Below are 24,766 nucleotides of genomic sequence, written 5' to 3' on the forward strand. Positions count from 1 at the left end.
CCATGGATGTTTGTCTAACAAAATTACTAAGATGAGTTTACTTTTTTTCAAGATCTAGCCTGGACCATCCTGTTTACAAAGTATGTTTTAGTAAATTATAATGAATATTACTAATATTTTAGTCTAAGTTAACGTTTGTTATACGGAAAACTCACTGTTCATAGTTGAAACTAGTACATGTATACAGGTCATTGGGTTAATGATTGATCACCCTCTTAAAAAAAAGTTTTTTAAAGAAAAGTGTTACAACAAAAATTAGTTTTAGTAAAGCAAAATACATGGTTTATTTTTGCAGCATATCACAAAAATTTTCTAATAAATAATATTGTTCACAACAAGGAAGACCGAAAGTTACAATAAATAATATAGATAAATACACAACACAAACTTATGTCGCGAGGTTATTGCCAATAAGAGATTCTACCCACATTAATTTTATGAGTTTAGCAGTAAGTATTATATTGAAATATTTAGTGACAAATTTGGGTCGTCTGCTGTTGCCCCTAAAGTATTTTGTTTATTTAAATAAAATCTTTGGATTTTGTTATATGGTTTATTACAAGCAGACTGGATATAAGGAGACTGATTAACAATAACTGGGTTCCCAAAGTAGCCACCTTAGCGTTGTTGGTCAGACGTGTATCTCGCTTTGATTGGTTACTCTGCAAAAAAATTTTTTTTTGATAACAATCGTTTTTAAATTTGTTTTTAATGGGGATAAGGCATTGTAACATTCGCGGTTGCACGATTGGCTCCCGTTCTTATTGAAAAAAGAGGAAAAAGAAAATAGAAGGCTTTTAACACTTTTTAAGGCACCACAGGTCAGTATAGTTTTATAAAACTATGAATTAATTTTTTTTTATTCATCATATTTATGTTTCGAATTTTATATACCAAAAACTGTTTCGCCTCAATTTCGTTTTTGCAGAATGAAAATAGATTTTGAAAGTGGCGACAGGTATTTGATGCTGTCAGGATATGTCGTAAAGTAATCGATAAAAATACTTACCAGACACGAAGGAACTTTACGGCGAATGGCATGTCCATTACCTGAAAATGCCAAAAATCGTCATTCAGTGAACCAGAAAATGGTAAATCATCATTGTAGCTTTCATCGTAGAACCTTTTTGTTTTTTTTTCGAATATTGTTTACCAATCAATTTTATGGAAACAAATGTTTAAGCATATTTTGCATTATTTTCTCATTGGTGTCAACTAATAACTATTTTCTTCTAAAGAAACTTTTTTTCCTATTAATTGAGTTTCTTTTTACTGCCAAATTTTGCACTTTATTAAAGTAATTTCTTGTAATTGCGACAATTATTGCTTATATTGTGCAATGATAAATTGAGGACGAAGTATTTACCGAATGATGATGAGGAAAATACTCAGAAAAATTCTAATGCAAAGCTTGAGTTCCTATTTAATAATGTAGTCTGTGATTTTTTGTCCAAAGAAGGCCCTAATGGGAACAAAAATAATAAATATAATGCAAAATGGTAATTAAATTTTTTTTAATTAAGGTTAAATTGCGTTTTTAATTGCTGTTTTATTGTCAAAAAATATTTTTGTAGCGTAAACCAAAACAGTGTAAAAAAGAGAAAAATGTTGAATATCTAATTGTCAATCACGTGGCTCATATAGCCCCATCCGACTCCGAGGACAAATCTCATCGAATTTAAACCTGATAGTAATAAATAACAGATTTTTATTTAAAGGTTATCAAAACGATTTTTTTTAAGAAGATGCGGTTAGACGAGTTTTAATTCTTTGGGTAAATCTTTTAATCGGCGCCATAATCAATAAAAAAAATTCCCTAGCAGTTATGCCTTGCGGTACGTTTTTGATGGCCCACCCTGTACATTCAATAAGTGTAAAATCAAAATTAGTGTTTAATTACAATAATTGTGTATCTGTCACTATTTTAGGTAATTTAATGTATTACATATTTTTATAAGACACATTCTACTCAACATACTCTGTGGAACGAAAATGATTATTTATACAAACTTATAGTATTTTTATATGGACCGTTTTCTAATCAATACTTCATCTATATATTTATTAAATAGTATTTATTTAAAAATTCTTTTGGAGAATAAATGTGAGATGTTAATGAAATCCTGAAATATAGCCAGACCTACAAAATAAATCATTTCACGTAAATCATTTTCTTTTTATTAATTTTGTCATGTATGACAGGATTACTATTTATTCATTTATTATTTTATAACCTTTATAATTTTTATTTTTATCAGTATTTTTATTCGAGATTAAATTTATTAACGGCTCCGCTTTGCATCCGCCTGATCATTAATTGTTTAAATGGATGTTAATTCTATAACTAATTTTAATATTAATTCTTTGGGATTGCTAAGAATATTAATTTTCTATTTTCATAAGAATACTTAATTAATTTTTTTCTGGTATTTCATCCAAAAAACTAAAAAAAAAAACATATTTTGTGTATCTTTCCTTTTTTTAATGTAATAAAAAATCATTGGAGTAAACAAAAAAATTTTTAGTTACAAATATTTTCAGCTGCCTATATATCATTAGGTGTATAACATTATCAAAAGGTGGGTTCAGCCAATCAGAATGAGCCCAAGCAACACAAATGTGGTTGAAATCATACAGCACGCTATATAACATTATAAAGAAACGTTATTGTCGATCAAGTTACTCTTCTAAGCTTTAAATCGTGTATAAACTCAAAAATGGCCCACGCTAATAAAACATATTTATTTCATTAAGCTCGTTTAATAGTTTTATATGAGATTATAAAATCGATTCCAGTTCATAATAAAGCATTTACAAAATTATTTTATTAACGTTATATTATTGTTTTATTACTCATTTATGAAACTATATTAATACAATTATAAAATATAAATATTTCAATCAACACAATTTGAATTCGGATGAGATTATTTTATCCCACTTATAGAGATTAATAAATTTAACAAGGTCAATAAGCTCCATACCTTTTGAGAAGTAAAAAGAATTTCTTAAAATTAAAACAAATTTCGCTCTATATAATACATTTTCGCTCAATTTGCATTACACTTATATCATGTACATAAATTAATTAGAAATATCACAAACTTAATCAATTTAAGCAATTCAAGCACCTACGTTTCTCTTAAAATTATCCATTTATTTAAATTCGTAAAAGCCAACATGGCGGAAATAATTCTACATAAATGTCTATTTAATTTTATAAGAAACACTAATATAACATAATTATTTTATCCTTAATAGAAGTGATATATATTTTTATTTTATAAAAAATTCGAATGCTATCAACAGCTTACAGATAGCCCTTTTATAGGTGTAAAATTAAAGAGAAAAGTTTTAAATTTAAAGATAATTGTGTTATTCTAAGAGATCTAAAGGATGTAATGTTATTTGGAATTTTTTTCTAAAAATCGTGACTTATATTATAGTTTATTGCTCTTAATCTTAGCTCACTATTGGACTCTATGTTTTTAGAAATGTCAGTAAGTTTGTTAACCCTATTAGTACTATTTATAGCTGCTACTTCAACATCTTCAATATCAGATTCAGGTTGATAAATGTCCTCTGATGCAGACAACGATATATCACCTCTCTAATATTTGAATCCGAATAAATGATTTTTAATGATATGGTTTTTAAAATATTCTTCTTTACTTTCCTTTTAAAATTTCCCGAGTTTTAAAGTTTTTCCAGGAAGAAATTCTAGACATTTTGAAAAAAATTATACTTTTAAATTAATTTATTAATAATTAAGCATAGTCTTCAAAAAGTTGAATAATCTTCTTAAACAACAATTTTGTGGACAAGAACACATGTTTACTTTCTAAAGCTTTTATAAATACTATTTGAATTTTTATGAACATAATCCTTATAACTATAAAGTCCCTGAAAATAATTTGTTTTATATCAAAGTCTTTGTTCACCTAAGATAAGTTACTACAAAACCTTTATAAAATGATTTTATATCTGTTGTCTAGATATATTTTAAAACAATTACAAAGCAACTAAATAATAAATTTTGCTTAAAACAATATAGTTTAAAAAGATTGTTATAAGTCATCATTATAAAAATATTGCTTAAACTGTGACAAATATATCTAGAAAATTTTCTTATAAAATAAGGTTGTATTTTAATTTAAGTTGTTAAGTAATATTTTATTGTTATATCGCTCTTAATATAACTAATATAAAATAATTTTGTTTCGTAGTAGACTTTGTGTGCTGCTTGAGAGGTACCCTTATGCGCAGCGCCGATGTGGCACCTTTTTGAAACTAATTTTTGTTCATTTTTGGGTACACAGGTGTAGCAACAGATCATTCTCCTCATTTCTATTCTCCTTGGTTTATTACTTTAGCGCAATAAAATCTTTAAAAATATTGTTGCTTTTCATTATACAGGGTAATTCAAAATTGAGTGCAAAGATTTCAAGGGCATATTTACCAGCCAAAAATAAGAACTTTTTTTCATATAAATATATGTCCTAACTTGTTTCCTTTTTTAGATACAGAGTGTAAAAGTTTCTTATTAAAATCGGTTTTTTATCAATTATTCAAAATCCTTTCAGCAGATTTAAATAAAATTTGGTAGGCTTATTTGTCATTATAAAGGCTCTCCTTTGATGGAAATAAAATAAATTTATTAATTCCAGTGGCATTTCAGGGGCTACCTACTTGGTACTTATAGGTAAAATTATAGTACGCCATCGTTTTTTTGACAATTAATTATACAACTCATATCTAGCTTTTTTTCTAGGAAAAAAATCAAAATCTGTGCCTGGCCCTATTAAAACAAATAATAAATTCGCATTGATTATTGAGATTCATTTAATTTCTTTTCCAAATTTAACTTAGCCTAAGTAACAGATATATACAAAAGCAGATTTTCATAACAAATGCTGGAAATGACTGCCTCCATTCTTCGCCTTATGGACTACCGAACACGTCCAAAAATTTCGGGTGTGTTTCTGACTACCTCGAAGGCTTAAAATATCCGTTATTGTAAGATTTCAATAAAAGGAACTGGTCCTGCATCATACACCAGGCTTTTAACATGGTCCCATAGAAAGAAATCTAGCGAGGTACAGTCTGGGGAACGCGGTGGCCAAGCTAATGGACCTGCTCGGCCGATCCAGCGTCTGGAGAATTCAATGTCTCAATATTCGCGGACAGTTATTCGAAAAAGGGAAGGGGCTCCATTGTGCATAAAATAAATATTTTGGCTAATATTCAACGGCACATCCTCCAATAAACCGGGTAAATAATTCTGTAAAAAGTCCAGGTCTGTATAACCATTTAAAGTTCGGGGAAGAATAAATGGACCAATTAAAAAGTCAGCAAGAATCCTTGCCCAAACATTCAATCTGAACTGCTCTTGACTGTCGAATTTTGGAGGGACTTTTAATTTTCCAAACATGGATGTTATGATAATTAACGACCCTATCGCGGGTAAATTGGGCTTCATCCGTAAATAGGATGCGAGATAAAAAGTTCGGATCCCTGGCAAAATTATTTAGTATCCATCTTACGAATTGTATCTGCTAGGGAAAATCTCGTGGGAGCAAACCCTGCAAGTACTGGATATGGTATGGATAAAAATTATATTCATGTAAAACCCTCCAAACTGTCGATTGACGAAGATTTAAGTCCCGTGCAATTTGCTTCGTGCTTAACGCAGGATTCTCCTCAATAAGTTGCAGAATTTCCTCCTCCGTCATGACGTTGCAAACTTCACGCGGTCTACCAACATTTATTCTGGTAGTTTGGAATCTTCCAAATTCTCGGAGATGCTGATGAGAGTTGCTGAAAGTTCTGCAGTTAGGCAGCCGACGATGAGGAAATCTTAACGAGTACATCCGACGAGCTTCAATTTTTCAAAAGATTTTTTTCTTCGTTCGGTTTTTCTTCATTTTTCAAAAGAAAAATGAAGAACAACCACACGAAAAAAAACTAATCCAACTGTAAACACCAGAACGTCAATAATGACAAATATGTCATGGTTATGGAGGAACACCAATTACTGCTAACAAAGGTCACACCCCCTACTTACTTACTTGTTTTAATAAGGCCAGGCACAGATTATTACCAAATTTCATTTAAATCGGCTGAAAGGATTTTGAATAATTGATAAAAAACCGATTTTATTAAAAAACTTTTACACTCTGTATCTAGAAAACGAAGTAAGTTAGGACATACGTTCATATGAAAAAAATGCCTATTTTTGGCTGGTAAATACGCCGTTAAAATCTTTGCACTTAATTTTGAATCCCCTTGTATATGGAACATCAGTACTCTAGGCATATTCAAATAAAACCGTCCGTATAACATATAACTATACATTTTGTCCGTTAATGTATAGTTTATATATTTTTCTTTTTGTAATTTTTAGTTAGTTACTTGTATTAATTGAATTTTACCTGTTTCAATTTGTATTTTGCCTTAAGTTTATTTTTTATTAGGTATCCTACTTTGTTATTGGGATTATACCTGTTATGTAGTGTAATTATAAATAAAATTCTTATTGGGGGCTCCTTATTTGTCACATCGGGTATTATATTTTCCAACTAAACTGGCGACAATTGTTGTAATTCCCATCCCTAAAGTGTCCAACCCTCCCAGAAGAACTTCAACCCATTAATTTACTCCCTGTTGTAGATAAGATCATCGAAACAATTGTATGTCAGCAATTGAGGCACTATTTTGAGGAAAACCACTTACTCTATGTTGGACAATCCGGATTTAGCAATAACCATTCATGCGAGTCGGCCTTACAGTATTTATGCTAAGTGGAGAAAAAAAATAAACGATGAAAATGTTGTGCTTAGCATTTTTATCGACTTAAAACGGGCATTTGAGACTATAGATGGCGATATCCTTATTAAGAGACTAATGTTATATGGAGTTAAAAGTACTGTATTAAAATGGATTAAGGATTAAGTAACAGATGTACTAGAACTAAAGTAGGTGATCGATTTTCAAATAAGCAAACTAGGTGTGCCACAGGGCAGTGTTCTTGGGCCCTTATTATTTATAATTTACGTAAACCATATAAATACAGTTTTGCGTAATTTTGCATTTATTAACTTGTTTGCGGACGACACTGTGATTTACGTGATAGGAAAGGACTTCAAAAACATTACCAGAATAATGTACTCTGAGATGCATATTTTGTATGATTAGTTGTGCAAAAATAAATTAAAATTAAATATAAAGGAAACAAAATGTACTGTGTTGGGGTCAAAGACAAATTATAATAAATTTTATGAATCAGGCTGTACTGTAAATATAAATGGAGATCAAGTAGATTTTGTTTCAAGTTGAACTTTTCATTGCACATAGATTACGTTTGTAAAAAATTAGGTAAAAAAATTCATTTTTATCTCGTATTTCAGCTTGTTTGTCACTATGGTCTAAAAAGTTAATATTTAACACTATTATATTGTATATATTGTACACAAGGAAACATAAATAGGCTTCAATTACAGCAAAATAAAGCTCTCAGGATTATCTTGAACTGTGGTTAATATACACCAGTTGAATCTATGCTTTCTACATTAAATTGATCATCGCTGGGGAAAACATTACAAAGGCAATTTTAATATTAATTTTTAAAGTCGAACATGGCCTTTTACCTAACTTATGTATGTAATGCGTGTAACACGTCTTCTCTCTCTTTTTTTGTCTAAGTTATCAATCTAAGTTATCTAAGATATCAATAATATCTGAACTGATTTATAATAATTGTTTCAAACCTCCATAAACGCCTTTTTATAAAGAGTTATTGAATAGCGGGATGTTAAAAAATGTAAATGACTATACTCCCTAAAGTCACAAAGAATTTAAATAAGGAATTTTTTTAACATAAATAATAAATATATTAACCGATCTAAGATGGTTGCAAACCTCCATTCGTTGTTATTATCTATACAAAAAATTACAAAATTCGCTTGGGAGTTTCAGATTAAATAACAACGGGCGCGGACTATAAATACGTTGCTAGCAAACGATATATGCTGCGTTCTGGACTTTGACGGCTGGCAACCATAAATGGGCGTCGCCAGCCGGTAAGCTAGGGAGGGGCAGCATGAAAGAACTAAAGACAAAAAACAAAAATTTTAATTAAAAAAAATAAAAACCGAACAAAATATTTACATGAAAATGAACTGAAACATAATCTTCTAGGGATCTTTGCGAATTCGTTAGTCACTTTGTTAACACAATCGTCCAAGTTTTTAAAAATGTGTTGCCTGTGTACACTCATCATAGCGAGGCCATTGAGTCGAGTTTCAGACATAGTGCTCCTCAACCAGGTTTTGATTCTCCTAAGGCTACTAAATGACCTTTGAACTGTACGAGTCGTAATGCAACAAGGATCTGTAAAGCCTTCTTAATTTCAGGAAAGAAATCATTAGTTTCCTTGAGGATGTCCACAACACTCATTTTGACCGATTCTGGTTTTTCCTCCGATATTTTTTTCCAAAGCTCTATCTCATTTTGGATACCGTAAAATTTTTTAAATTACTCGCAAGCCTCTTCAAGTTCTCCCAAAGAAATGTTTTTCATTTGCGCAGGACGTAGTTTTGACAAAGTAAATGATGGTCTATTTTCTTCAGAAAACCTTATTTCTAGGGAATTTATAATTGAGTCCAAATAAGGAATTGTTATGGACCTGCGCCAAAATTCTGAGGGGCTTTTTAATGGGTGGTTGCTACGGTGTTGTTATCTTTCAGCAGTACGCGGTATTGATTTCATATCCAATCCAATTTTTTCCGCAATAACAGAAGCATCTTTGAAAATTTCTTCTGTTATTTTTTCGGGATTCTCACGGTGGTTTTTGATCAGCTTTAAAATACGACCAATATGCTGTGATGCATGAACTGCATCCAAGGAGACTGATTGGAGCACGTTTACTGTTGGTTCCAAAAGAGCGGAAAATTTGGCTATCAATCCAAGGCTAAAAATAAACGAAACTACCATGCTGCAGCATGGAGCTGATATGCATGTTTCCTTGTCGCAATATTGCCATCCCGAGACAGGTTTTCTAGTGCCTTCATTATATCACAAAAGTTCTCTTTAAAAACTCTTAAACTCAAAATTCTCTTGTTTCGCACAGCTTGGGAATATTGGGTATTAATTTTCTTAGAACCGATTCACGAAAAAATGTAATTATATCTTTGATGGCCCCAACTGTATTTCGGATCTTCGGCAGAGCATTCAGATCATTGATTACCAGGTTGAGTTTATGTGACGAGCAATGAAAAAATAGTGCTTTCTTGTATTTTTACGCAAAATAGTCTGAACGCCACCTTCTTTTCCAGACATCGTGGAACAACCATCGAATCCCAAACCAACGCATTTATCTGGATCGAGTTCCTCTTTCGTCAGGAATTCGTTTATTGCCGTGGCAATCGATTTAGCGTCCAAGGCTGTAAGCTTAGCAAATCCGAGGAATACTTCTTTAATGTTGCTGGTTTCCTCATCAAAATATCTTATGCCAACTGAGAGCTGTTCCTTTCCAGAGATATCCGCTGTTTCGTTTGCTAAAATGCCATATGCTTGCGATATCTTCACATTTTTGATGCAATCGGCCTTAATAACATCTCCACAAATACTAATAATCTCATTCTGGATGTCAACCGATCGACAACTTGCATTTTTCTTTCCATGCTCAAGGTGGTTTTTTAAAATAGTGCCTCCTGCGTCAATTCGCATCTTATACAGCCCTTCCAGAATTCCATCACCATAGCTTGCCCCCCTTAATGCTAGGTCGTGGGATCCGCAAAACGCAATGCAGGAAATAATCGATCTTATAATTTTCCTGTTTTTTCAAGACTTTCCTGAGAATATTTGTTAATTTGCACATCTACTGGCACATTATCAAGAAAAGATTTAGCTGCTTCCAATGCCGTCTTATGAAAGTGAGTATCTGCGTGTTTTCTGCAGTATTCATGAACATCTTTGAACTTACAAAACGGCCTTATAATGAACGAACCTAAAACACCTCTAACGGAGCTCAGATTGGGTGGAAATAGTGTACAGAATTTACAGAAGGCTCCGTTTTGTTGGCGGGAGAATGCTAACCATGGTGAGTACATTTCCAACCAGGAATGATTGAATTTTCTTTTCAGATACTGGGCGTCTTTGGCAAAGTCGTACGTTTTCTGTAGTATCCGTAGGTCCTTGGCTCAAAGTGAGCGTAATCGTTTCAATTCGCTTTTCACTTGCGAGCGCTTCGAGCCCCCGAAATGTAAATATGTATAGGTATAATAAAGCCTTATCTTAGATTGAAGTTGCCTAATTATTAAGTGAAATTAGAAATTAATAAGTGATAAGTTACGAAATGTACGTTTTCAAAAGTAAAGTTTCAATTAGCCTAGTTTAGCGTTAACCTCTAGGCCTCTAGAGGTTAATGCTAGAGGTCTAGAGGTTAACGCTAGACCTCTAGCGTTAACCTCTGCCCCTCTCTGGCGACGCCCTTGCAACGATACGACCTAATTTCAGTGGCAATCTTTGTGGTATGAAGGCCGCTGCACAACTATCCGAAAATGAGAACAGAGACGAGAAAGAAAATTCTTTGTAAATGCACAATCAACAGTAACGAAGTACAAATAATAGGGATTTTCGTGTTATATAGGGTTATGTTTCTATGGCTCCTTTTCTGCCACAATAACCGTAGTTTTTTTAAGAAGACTAAATGTAGTTCGCTGTAACAAATAAACATTTTGTTACGTAACGTTTTAAACTTGCCGTTATAGTAAAAGTCATATACCATTTTTACGCACAATCGTTAGTCAGCATTAACGAAATACGAATTAAGATAAAACGCAGACAAGATGTGTAGACACCCATAAACCAATTTATTTAGCGACGTTTTTAGAAAAAAGATAAAACTTCTATCAATTCAATACTCGGTAAAAGCAGAACTACAATATTCAATATGTTAATACCACTGCTTTACAAAAATCACTGTTTTTTGATGGAATTCGCCTGTTTAACAACCTACCAGTAAATATTAAAGAAGCAACAATACTGAATATGTTTAATAGAAAAGTTTTTAATTTTTTTAAGAATCAATTATAATTTAATTTTAAGGAATTTATTATGTTACACACATGTATAATAAAATATTTGTTATATGTACTAGCCAGGTGCTAAATAAAGAATATCATTATTATTATTATTAATATTATTAATATTACTATTATTATTATTATTATTATTGTTAATGTGAAAGATTCATTGAGGAAGAGTTTGGTAATTTTGCAGTCGTCTCTCCGCTTGTCATATACATTAAAACAGGTAAAGTAAGTATTCTTGTTGACGAGTCCTGGTATAAAATAACACAAAACCCAATTATACCGGCGTAGGATCCGTGGGGCAGCAGCGCAGACGAGGGGGGGCCCCATAGCAGCACGCCGGCCGGCCGACGGCCACGAGGGCGACCGGGAGGGACCGCGGGAGGCAGCGGGGGGCCGCTTACCGCTCTCGGGGGCACGGGGCGGTCACTATACGTAGGAAACGCTCGCTCGGCCGCACACGCAGGCGGCCTGATCCGGCCTAGGAAGCCCTGAGCCCCGTTCCTACGTCTACCACACAGTTTTACTATACTATAACGCTAAAAGCGATATATGAGCATAACAGTATATTTTCGTATATACTGCTGGTGGTATATCAGGAGTCCTAGTCAGTCAGTCTGAATGACTGTTATCGCATAAATATAAAGTGCGTCGGACTGACTACGGAACGAACGCGACGCGTCGGTTTTGCATTGTTGGGACTCGCTGAAAGTTTTGAAAGTTTTTCCCGCGCTTTCTTTTTTCTTATTGGACAATGATACATCGAGCGTGAATTGTTTTTTTGAAAAAGGGTTCAGTGAAAGGACTATTTTATGAACTGAGTGTGGATTTTGTGGACTGTCAGTTTGATTCAGTGGATAGCATTCGGTAATATTTGTTCATTTAATGAGTTTTTAGGATAATATTTACCAACGTTTTCGTTTTGTTAAACAAATGTCTTGAATCCTTTTTTTTTAATAGAAATATCGTCAAAGTTAGTTATATTTAGATCATATGAGAAAACCCAATGTAGAGAAAAAATTTTATTAAAGGCATCATATCCATTTAAATTATGCATTCATATAGGATTATTACTACATACGACACGGAATATTTTGGCTAAACTACAAGGTAAAAAAAATTAAAAAATTAGGATTATTAAAGGCGTTTTAGAAGTATCTTTTAAAATTATTTCAATGACATAGAGAGGATTTCAGAGTGCAAAAACATATTAAAATCATGTTTTTTTTTAAATAGAATACCCCGTACATTATTTGATTCTTGGGTTCTATTTTATAAATAAAGGTAGATTTAATCAAGGTTTGTCCAGCATAAGCCTTATAGTTTTCGAAATATTTTTTGTTTTGTGAAAATACTGAGACCATTTTAATAAAAAATCCTTAACATGTGTTTTCTTTTTTTTACCATATTTCCATCAAGTATTTCATCAACCGGGAATTGAATAATAATATCGTTTATTTAGCATAATGGCTACATTTAAAAAACTGGTACCAAAAAAAAATAAAATATACAAACTACAAAATAATTAAGATTAATTAACATTAAAAAGTGATAAAAACTAAGCTAGATTAAAAATGTTAAGGAAAGAAAAGTTTAAAATTGTAAATATAAAATGGTAAAGATAAAATTGTAAGCTTAAAATTAAAGTTAAAATGATACATATACAACGACAATAACAAAATATTACAACAACACTGACGAAGATAAGAATAAAATAAATATCACAATATTTTAACATTTATTTAAAGCAAATCCTCTAGGAGCCGCTTGAACTGGTTCAAATTATCACAACTTTTGACGACACTAGGTAGCTTAATAAACTCAATTAATCCCTTAAATAAAACAGTGTTGAGGAGCATTGGACTGGTTCGACATCTATCTAGCAAAATAAAATCTGTACGATTTCTTGTATTGTTTTTTTGTTTAATTTTGTGTCGAGCACATTTAGCCACAAGTTCCAAGCAAAACAATGGAATTTATGTTTTACGATGGCTCTTATCTCACAGCTACCTATACATCTGTGTCTCAAACAAATTAGAAAAATCATTGGTTCAGTTAAATATCTAAAAACTTAGATCTACTTCTCTATAATATAGATATCTGCTTATATCAATTATTTTAATATCTGTGCTTATAATGCTCATTTATTTTATTTATTTTTATATATCTACTATCTAATACGAAAGAATAGGACATCTTTTGAAAATTTTAGACAGGGTCACTTGCTTCTCGCCTTGGAGTTCAAGCAAGGCATTATTTTAATTTAAGACATTACAGGGTGACTCGGATTGGTAGGAATAATACTAGGAAAAACATAGGGAGTATTTTTAACTAGCCTATACATTACATCCATGTTTAATTTTATCTATCTTATCGTAAACTAGCATAGTATACTTTTATAATTTTACTATTCATTATTGCACGTCTAGTTTTTATGTGAATTATATTGTATTTTTACATAGCTTTAAAAATTTAATAAAAATTGCTTCTAGTTTTTTATTTGTGGTAACTTTTACCATAAGGGTTGCGTGGCACATTGGAAGGAAGGATAGTTTTCCAAGTTCCATGTTTAAAATTGAATGGCTTGAGAATTTTTTTTACAAGCAAAAAGTCTATGATTTAGGTCATCAATTGACTGATTATCACAATCGCAATTTTTTGTGTCTTTCATGTTTATTTTATATAGGTATTGGTTGAAATTACCGTGTCCTACCAAAAATCTAAAATAGAATATTGACAAGTATCTTCGAAAATTATGACTAAGGACTAAAGTGTTTTTGTCCAGCCTTTTTCTAATTGAAGTATAGGTATTCTTGTATTATATTCATGTATATCTGCGAATACTCTTAATTTTTGACAAATATATTCTGGTAGTTTTTTTATGTTAAAAATAAGCAGGTACACATTAAACATAATTCTTTGTCTTACAAATAACATATTTAGGATATTTTATATAGACGCAACAGGAGTATAACGATCACACTTCAATACTAATCTCATTAGTCGGTTTTGTATTATTTCTAGTTTGTCCACTTTATACTGAAGCAAACCAAATAGTATTGCAGAACGGAATTGTAAAAAAGGAAGTGCAAGGGGGTTGTGAAGCTGTAATTTTGTTTGCATAGACAAATTTTTACAGATTCTTGTTCGTAGCAGAAATGTTTCTTTTTTTGAAAATTTTCTTATAATATAGTCTGCATGAGCGTGGAAATTTAGGTTAGCATCTAAAATTACTCCTCGATACTTCATTTCTTTTTCATATAAGATTTTTCCCCATTCACAATAATCCGCACATTATTTATGTCAGCTTGACAAGCTTTTGATTTCTTTGCAAATACGCAAAACTTAGACTTGTTTGTATTTAAGCTTAATTTATTTATATAGAGCCATTCGAATAAATTAAGAAGGTCACCGTTCATGTCTGCCTGCATCTTATGTAGGTTCCTTCTTACTAAACATATTTTCCTAAATAAACTTATTTTATACTTTTTTATTGCATGTACCATATAGTTGATATAAAGGATAAATAATAGTAGACCTAAGACCGTTCCCTGCAGAACACCATATGCAACCTAAGAATCTCTAACATAAAATTTTTTATTTTACTCGTTGTACCCTATTACACAAATAAGACGTTAACCAGTCTAAGACACTCACCCTAATTCCTAACTATTTCAACTTGTTAATCAAAATATTTCTATCTATAATTTCAAAGGATCTTCTGAAATTCAGGAATACCGCCAAAACCATTTCATCGGTATCAATGGTCCTGAGAAAATCATCACTCAAACCAATAACTGACTCACACGAGTGAGACTCCCGAAAACCCGATTGATTTGGTATTATCAATTTATTTTTAGTGCAAAAATCAAGAAACTGCTCCTTTACACATGATTCTAGCAACTTTTCATAAATAGGTACTATGTTTGTTGGTCGAAACTCGTGAATTTTTTTGTGTTTTTTAAAAAAACGTGATTTTTTGTGTTTTACTTGACTTTTAAGAATGCTTTTCATCTTTCCATGGATATTATTTCAAATTTAGAGAAAACTTTATCGTCATTGGAAATTCCCAAATTAGGAGCTATAACTGTTGTTGGGTGTGGAATATTTTAAATAAAACTAGCAATACTACTAACAAAATATTTGTTTTTTCATTTCTGCTTCTTGCTATACTATTGCCACCTCAAACTTTATTTCGTCTGGCATAATTTGATTTGTTCCTGGTAAAAGAGTTTTAAAGTTTTTCCACAGTTCTTTTGGGTTATTTCTATGTGCATCAACGCTCTCTTGATAACATTTTTCCATCTCCCTTCTGAATTTATTCACAATACTATTTTTTTTGGTCTTATATACTTATTCGAGGTGTTCTCATCCTTATTTATAATAGCCCTTTTATATAATGTGTTCGTTTCCAGCATCAATGTCTTTATCTTATGGGTAATCCAGTTTTTATTAAGAAATTTTTGTTTTTGAACTATTTTGATCCTAGGGTACGTATTGTCCATGACGTTTTTAATATCCATGACAAATTTATGTGCCAACAGATTTACATCGGAGTTACTGTGGTTCCAGTTAATATTTAATAGCTCTTGTAATTTATTACAAACGCAGTTTTTATAAGACCATTGCATATATTCAAATAATGTTTGGTTTCTTGGAACTATTTTAGTGGCCTCTTACTATTTGTGTAAATATTATTCAATATCTTGCTTCCATAAAAAGTACTTTTCAATAAGTTGATATTAAAGTCTTTCGTAATAATATTGGTACTATTGAAACTACTGACTTGATCAAGAGTTTTTTTTTTTTAAATTTGACGAATCTCGTCTGTAATGGATGGTATAATACAGCGCACAAGTATTTAATACTGAACAAATACAATTCAAGTGCCAACAACCACACATAATTGTCAGTACATTCTATGGTCCTTATTTGATATTTGACATCCCATCTGACTAAGTCTATAACTCCTCCTGTTTTATTGTTAGTGCTAATGGAGTGTTCTAATTTGTATCCATCTATATTAAATTCGCACCAATCAATTTCGGGAGATACGTGAGTCTCACTCAAAAATACTATGAGTGGTTTCCAATCATTTATTAATGAAATAATGTTGTCTTTGTTATTTAGATACCCCTGGCAATTACATCTATTAATTTAATTACATCCCAACTAAAATGACTAACATCTAAGCTTAGAACATATTTTTCATTGGGCATTACACAATTTGCACATGTGACAATATTGACGTTACACTCTTTAAAATTATGATCACCACTACACTTAGAACATACTCTATTCTATTTTATTTATTTTATGTTTTACACATTTATTTTACCATTTTTTCACTCTTATATACTATTTTTAAATATAAAATTTTTTTCTATATAAAGTAAAATTATTTATTTTTTTATATAAATATAATATGGATTTTGATTTGCTGGAAGTTAAAACAAATAAGCTAACAGATATTTTGCAGGCGAAAACAGAGATTAATTAATATAATAGGTTTTCGATCTTTCACACCAATATACATACGTAGAAAAACAGACAAATTTTGAACAAATCAAATTGCTTTTAAGTCAATTGAAAGAGAATATTATGTATAATTTAGTTATTTTGACAGATACTTTCAAAATTTACAATTATGTAATTTAACAGGGTAAGTAAAACAAAATGTATAGGAGTCGAACTAAAAGACCAAACAACCTAATAGGAGTTACAGTGGTTTATAAGAGTCACAGTATAGATAACAATTTATTCATTGATGAACTTTTAAACTATTTAAAAACTTTTTATCAATTAAATACGGAAATATTAGTGTGAACCTTTAACATTAATATCCTAGAACATTCCTTGATTAGCAATGAATATTTAAGTGTTTTTTATGAGCATGGTTTCAAAAACACCCCATAAACATACTAGGGTTGAAAAGAAGTCACTTTCTTGTTTGGATTATTTGTTTATAAAAGGCAAAAATCTATTAAACAGTTTACTATTTCCGTATATATTACACTCAAAAATTACGTTAAAATAATGTTGTACTTTCACTAGACTGCAACAATAAACTTAAGCCTATTACAAAGACTCAGAAAGAATTTATATCCTATGAAAAACTTAATAATGTGCTTCAGGAAACATCGATCGATTCTATTTATAACATGATCAACGTAGAAAATATTACTAACAACTTAATTAACATACTCACAGCTGCCAGAAAGAAAAGCCAATATATGAAAACAGTTGATTACCAAGGGAAAACTAAGGCACTTGTAAGCTCGATCGACACTAGAGATATCTAGAGTCTATGTAAAAATGAAATAAGACTGTAGAAAATTATTTTAGATATAAAGAACATAGGGACAGTATTAATTCACTGTCAAAAAAATTGAAAGATAAAAATTGTAGTGAGCAGGTAGCACGAAATAAAAATAATAGTAAACAATTGTGGAAGAAATTAAACGATTTTACAAGTAAAAGTAATTCTCTTAATAATAAAAACTCTTCAATAAAATTAAGTTAAAAGACGCAAGTAGCAATAATATTATTACGGACACAATAAAAATATGTAACATATTTAACAGCTACTATATAAACATAGGACAAAAAATGGCGAAAACCTTATAAGAAAATTATAGAGGAAAGGAAAATGCCGCCTTCCGAAATAATATAATATTCTTTTTAAATCCAGTATGTGAATCAGAAATACATTCAATTATTTGTTCCTTAAAAACTACTGCTTTGCCCGGATATGATAAGATAACACCTCCTAAAGTGTTCTAGAGTGTCCTAGTCACTTCAAAAGAGCTATCATTAAACCAATATTTAAAAAGCTGTGATCCAACTTTACCCGAAAACTATAGGCCTATTAGCACATTATCTAGTCTGTCGAAAGTGTTTGAAAGGGCTCTAAAGGAGAGCATAGTACATTTTCTAGACACTCACAAATTATTAAGTAACAATAAAGATGGTTTTCAAAAAAACAAATCCATGAATAACGCAATTGCTCACTTAACACAGAAGATTTATCAAAATTTGGATTCAGGTAGGCCTGGCGGAGCAGCCTTCATTGACCTGGCAAAGGCATTTGATACGGTGAATCATCGTATGTTATTATCTAGATTGGAAGACCTGGATATCTGAGGACTAGCACTTTTACTATAAAGCCACCTAAACCATCGAACACAAAAAGTCTAAATAAATAAAGGAGTCTCAATTGCAAAGTGATTACTTGGTTTTCTCTGGGCTTCGGCAGTCATATAGTGTGTTGAGCGGTCAGTGTTACCGCGATTATATTTCTCGTACCGAGAATAATCTATTGTTAAATCCTAGGATATTTTGGAAACATATAAGCAATGTTAAAAAGTCAAATATTATTCTTAAACATATGTTTTTAATGATCAAACTAGTGATGAGGGTGGTGATACTGTTAATTTATTTGCCAAATATTTGTCAAACTTATATTCTAAATATTATATAACAGGGCTTGTGGATCAATTCAATGTCAAATTTGTAGAGTTATCTTTAGTAGAGGTTTTTGACGAGATTCTTGGCTTACAGAGCAAGACTTCTGCAGGACCGTATGGCATACCCAGCTTGCTACTTCGTGAATGTGTATGTACTCTGTCGAAGCCTATTTGCACATTATTCAATCTGTCTTTAAGGTCGGGAGTATTTCCTTTCTTTTCCTAGTGATGTCAGTAATTATCGGGGAGTTTGTATACAGTCAACCTTGCCTAAACTTTTGGATGCACTTATAACTAAGCAATTGTCATGGCAATGTAAAAGCCCTATTATTAACAGTCAACATGGTTTTCAAAAACGTCGTTCCACTGTTACTAACTTAATATGTTTTGAAGATTATCTGTTTAATGCTTTTGGTAAGGGTTCACAAGTTGATGCTGTTTATACGGATTTTTCGAAGGCGTTTGACAGAGTTAATCATGCGCTTCTACTGGCAAAGCTTCAAGCCTTGGGTTTTGGATCAAATGGTATTTGTTGGCTAAGCGATTATCTACTGGGTAGATCGCGATGTATACGGCTTAATAACTTCTTATCTAGCAGCTTTTCTGTGCCATCTGGCGTTCCTCAGGGGTCACATGTGGATTCGTTGCTTTTTACAATCTTTGTTAATGATATAGGATTATTTATAAGAAATTGTGAATTTTTATTATTCGCTGATGATTTAAAATTATTTTTGTCTATTGATTATAATGTTCAATGTCAATTGTTACATATCTCTAGGATGACTTGCATAATCTCTATGAATGGTGCAACCTTAATGGTTTAGATTTAAATGTTGCGAAGTGTTATTCAATAACTTTTGGAAGAATTCGCAATCTTACATTGTTTGATTATAGTATAGGTTCCACTATTTTAAAAAGGGTAACGAAAGTTAGGGATCTCGGAGTAATTTTTAATTCTAAGTTGACATTTTTGTCTCATGCTGAAAAGTTAGTTCAGAAAGCGTAGAGAAATCTAGGATTTATAACTAGATGTAGTTAAGACTTCTAATGCTCTGTTTATAAAGTTTAGTCCGTTCTGGTTAGAAGGATGCTAGTCCCGTATGGTCTCCATTTTATAAATCGCATATTGAAAATATTGAGAAAGTCCAAAATAATTTCTTAAGAAATTGTTCTTTTAAACTTAAGGTTCCATAATGGTCATACTGATTACAAAACGATCATGTCAGTTCTCTCTTTGGACCCACTTGAGTTAAGGCGTAATAATTTAGACTTGTGTTTTATTTTTAAATTAATATCTGGCATGACTGATTGTGATTATCCTTTAAATAGGCTTAATTTTCGGGCGCAAAAATTGACTAGACTGAAAGAACTCTTCTATGTAGATTTTGATAGTAGTTCTTATAATCCTATAACTAGAATGCAACGTTCTTTCGATAGGTATAGTCTTGACTTGCACGTTTTTTTTTGCAGTTTTAGGAGTTCTCTTAAATTAGTGACTCGTTACTTTAACAGGTTTCGTTAAATTGATTTGTAACTTTGATTGATTTATGTCTTACTATTATCTAGCTTAAGTTGTATTTTTATTAGTATCTTTTGTGTTATTTTATTTTTGTAAAATTGGTGGATACCGTTAAATAAATAAATAATATATATAAATAAATACACAAAATGGTTCATACAAAGAGGTTGAGTTAACCACAAAGAATGGTGCTGGTCTCGGTCCTATTTAGTACGATTCTTTCTCAAACATAGATCAACAAAATCCTCAAATTCTGTAGAGAAAATTCCTGATGATAGTTTTGGAGACATAAATTCAATGGTACAACAGGATTATACAGCTAATGTCATTTCATTTGCAGACGATACAGTGTCATTTGTCAAAGGAAGCTCGTGGACAGTGTAGAAGAAATGATTAATTTAAACCTCCATCAAATAATTCACTAGTCGGATAAACACTTATAATCGATTAATTTGGAAAAAACACATACTTACCATTTTCTAACAATATTACTCGATTACCAGCTGAAAAAGACAAATTAATAAATGTAACTTTCAGGAAAAACGCAAATTGGTTAATTAAAGGTTCCAATCAAGCTAACTACCCGAGAATTAATATGAATTGACACCACATTAAGATCTTCATATACAAAATCTAACAAAAAAATTACATCGTCTTTTTTTCCTTTTTAATCACTGGTCAAATATTACCAATGTAAATATATTAAGATTTATTTATTTTGCATTAGTTCAATCACATTAATCATACAGAATTCTTGCTTGGAGAGAAGCCCACAATAATACTTTGAAACCGTTAATATTTGCTCAAAAAAGAATAATTATATATGCTTATATATGGGTTAGAAAAAGTCTAAAATACTACACTTAAAGAAACAAATACTGCTTCCAAACATAAAAAGGAATGGCAATCATACAAGATAAAACATAAACAAACTAATACAACTGACCCATTCTAAATACTGCTTGTGTGCTTCTGAAATTAAAATCATTTTAGATCAAATAAATAATATAATTAACTTTTGTTAAGTAACTATTTATTTTATTAGTTGTATTCTCTAGGTTAAGTAAAAAATTTTGTCCTCTATATATTTTAAAGTAAATAAAATATATTTGTTAGTAAAAAGAAAAAAATTAATCTAAATAAACGGTTTTTGATTGGATTTGATTGATTTGATTTGCACTCAGTAACATTAAACTAATAAGTTTTATTATACATACATTTGCAAAAAAGTTACAATTTTACACAGGACGTTCAAGAATTAGGTTTGAATAATTACAGTTTTTACAAGGCAATAAGTGGCTTATTCTATATCATCAATAAATGATACACTGAATTCTAATAAGGTTCTAGGCTAACAAAACCTTTTCACTTTTATAAAAAATAGCAATATCTAAAAAGCGGATTTTTTTAAACTTAAAACATAATATTTCATTGTAGGCGATAACAAATTGACATGTCTATTATTTTCTTGTAATTTTTGTTATCGTTTCACTAATTTTTTGGATGTAAAAGTAACTAATTTATGGCAGGTTATTAAAATTAAGTTTAAATAGTTATGGCTTTTATATTCTATTTTATATAATAACATACTAAGTTTAAATTAAATTAAATTATTATTGATTAGCGATAGGTAAAATTGAAGATTGTATTAACAATGGACTTATTTTCAACTGACCATTAAAATACTTTATACTTAAGATAAATAAAAAATAAAATTACAAAATATGCTAAGTTTAAATTAAATTAAATTAAATTATAATTGATTAGCGATAGGTAAAATTGAAGATTGTATTAACAATGGCCTTATTGTCAACTGACCATTAAAATACTTTATACTTAAGAAAAATAAAAAATAAAATTACAAAATATGCTTCAAATAAGAATATTCTGATTGCAAACAACGACGCATCCTCTTCTTAAAACTTACAGCGACTTTTGATTTAAAAAACGGCTCTTATCTGCTCTTTAAATTTGGCTGGTGTGGTCGGACGTAAATTGATTTTTGCGTTTTAGGTAATCTTCAATAGAACAAATTAAAAAAACATTTTTATGTGATTTTTATTCCGAAATATTTAACTAAAACCCGTCATCATATTCAGTATCTATAATAAGCAAATATATATGAAAAAATAACTGCAGTAGAAACTCAAAATCATTACTTTCAAGTGAGTTTTAGACCTTAATATCTTAAATTTAAACCTAAAAATTATAATTGATCATAAAATGATCTTGATCATTTATCGTGCCTAAAGTGGGCAAAACTATATCGAAAAACGCATTTTTAAAATTATTCAGATAGTGACTAAATAACGAGCAGTAATAAAAACCAGGAAAATTATTTAAAATAAAAAAACCCACTTTTATATCCTTAACGCCTTTTCTGGCCTGTTCCATTAACTCAAAGAAGTATATTTACATTTTCCTAGACTCCTAAAGTACTTTTTAAAACTATTTGTAGCCTGTTTTCGACTTTTTCTTTACAAATTCAATAGCAACAACCAAACGTGATTAATCCTTTGTTTATTTTCAGGATTAAAACAAGCCTCTTTCGACCCCCGAACGACCGATAAATTAAAATACACTAGCACGTTTGTGCGGGCACCTGTTACTAAATAAACACGCATAAAAGAAGTAAAGAGAGAAAAAAAATTAATAAAACAAGAGAGATCAGCATCCGCACGTGTCTCTGCCTTACTCCGATTCTTTTCTCGTTGAAAAAACAATGAAAAGCCGGACCGCAACTGTCGTTTTGCGATGACACTTGACCGTCAAGTGTGAGTGCCCACTCGTGTGTATTAGTAGAGTGCGTCCGATCGAGAGAAAGCAAGAGAAAAAAAATTACTCACGATGGGACTCGAGAAAAGTGCATTTGCTTAAGTAATTACCGAGATTTCTACTGCAACTGGAGTAACAATTTAAAAAAATAAAATCACTTAAACTAGTATTAATTATTTACCACATAATGGAAGAACCGTGGGATCAACACGTGTCCCCTTTAATGATGGGTGTAACTATGGCGGATATTCAGCACAATCCCATGGGGGATATGGGGATGTCACATCAAAGTCACGAGGATCCCGGTCTGGATAGTTTAGGGGAGAATTCAGATGATATGAGACAACATGCTGAACATACCATGGGGCATCAGGATGCTATGGGTGGTGGAGATTATTACGGGCATCATGTAAGTACTTTAATTATTATTGTGTGATTAATTTTCTTATATTTGGACGTAGGGCTCCTTCATATGTTTCCATCTACTTCGGTTCTATGCTTCTCTCATCCATACCAAACTTGCTGTAAGGTTTAAATCGTTAGCTCTGGTGGGGTCTTAGCTGTAGCAAGTCTTTTAATTATCGCCCTTTCTTTATTTTGGTCACATAACGTAACAAAAATCCATTAAAGCTCAGCTGTTTTTATTCACCAACATCTTTAACCTTAAGCATTTAATAAGCTAGGCGTTTCGAAAAAAATACTAATGGGTTAATTTAAAAGAAGTTCATGAAAAAACTAGAGGTTTCTAATAAAAATACTAGTAGGCCCTCATACATTGATCATAATTTAAAGTGTATGAAGGAACAAACTAGGGGCTTCTGCAGATATAACTAGAGGTTTTTTGAATTTTCAATATAAATATGTAAAAGTATATCAGAAAATATACTAGGGGTTCCTAGGAAAATTATAAGAAGGTCTTTGTACTTAAATGCATAAAAAAATTAAACAAACCAAGCGAAGATTCCTACCTAAGGAATTGAATTTATCTTTCATTAGTTCGTCATTGTAAATGAATACTACATTCCTTTAAAAAGAAAAATGTAGGAGTCCGTATTAAAATAAGTACCAATTTCTAAAATCTTTCTTCGATTTAAACGTATGATCTAAACTATATGGCAGTTATAAAGGACTTGAACTTGTTCTTCATTCTTTCGATATTGTAAATATGTAAATACAAATTTTGAGAAGAAAATGTAGGAGTCCATATTAAAATAAGTAGCGGTTCGTAAAATTTTTCTTCGATATAAAATATATGGGAATTATTAAGTAATTGAATTTGTCTTTCATTCTTTTGACATTAAAAATATGCAAATGCTAACTTGGAGAAGAGATCCGTATTAAAATAAGTACCCAATCCTAAAATCTATGTTCAGTATAAAAGTGTGATGTAAAATATTTAAATAATATGGGTATTTGTTATAAAAATGCACACGAATTTTCTTTTATGATAAATTTGTCGTTCTAAAATAAATCGATTTTGTAAATGCATTTAGTCTAAGAAGTCATAACAATGATTAAATTTACGTCTTTTTAAGAGAAGCGGCTTTTTTTGCTTTGACAGCTGGGGCCTTTGACAAGGTCTAGCTACAGTAGCAGAAGCTAGCGAAACTCTAGTGGCTGTCCATTTTGGGATTTCTTGCCGAAAATCGGGATCCGTCGGAAAAAACTGCTTATAACTTTGGTTCTATTTAGGGTAGAGAAACAGTGTTAACCTTTTCCCTATAATCTAGAAATATGGGACTTCAACCTGATTATTTACAAATTTGTATTTGCTTTTTTTAAATCAGAACACTTTAATAATTAAAAAAAAATCTTTAATCTGCAATGGGAGTTCGATACAAATCGCAACGGATCTTTAAATTTTATGAAATTTGACGAATCGATTTGAGTTCATGAGAGACTTTGCTGTATAGTTT

The 24,766-nt window shown here is 31.0% G+C and overlaps 1 protein-coding gene across 2 annotated transcripts in view; it reads left to right on the plus strand.

Moving 5' to 3' along the window:
• Window positions 1-694: 694 nt before the first annotated feature.
• Window positions 695-24,766, plus strand: part of LOC126739489 (homeobox protein araucan) — a 197,003-nt gene continuing 172,931 nt past the window's right edge. Inside the window, exons 1-2 of one of the 2 annotated variants that reach the window (XM_050445190.1) lie at window positions 695-821; window positions 22,606-23,259. In XM_050445190.1, the coding sequence (XP_050301147.1) occupies window positions 23,038-23,259 (222 nt within the window). In that variant the 5' untranslated portion in view covers window positions 695-821; window positions 22,606-23,037. Of the gene's footprint in view, window positions 822-11,619; window positions 11,958-22,605; window positions 23,260-24,766 lie in introns of those variants that run through there. The other variant, XM_050445189.1, reaches the window with a different exon arrangement.

This window comes from Anthonomus grandis, chromosome 8, assembly GCF_022605725.1.
Source record: "Anthonomus grandis grandis chromosome 8, icAntGran1.3, whole genome shotgun sequence".
Classification (NCBI taxonomy): Eukaryota; Metazoa; Arthropoda; class Insecta; order Coleoptera; family Curculionidae; genus Anthonomus; species Anthonomus grandis.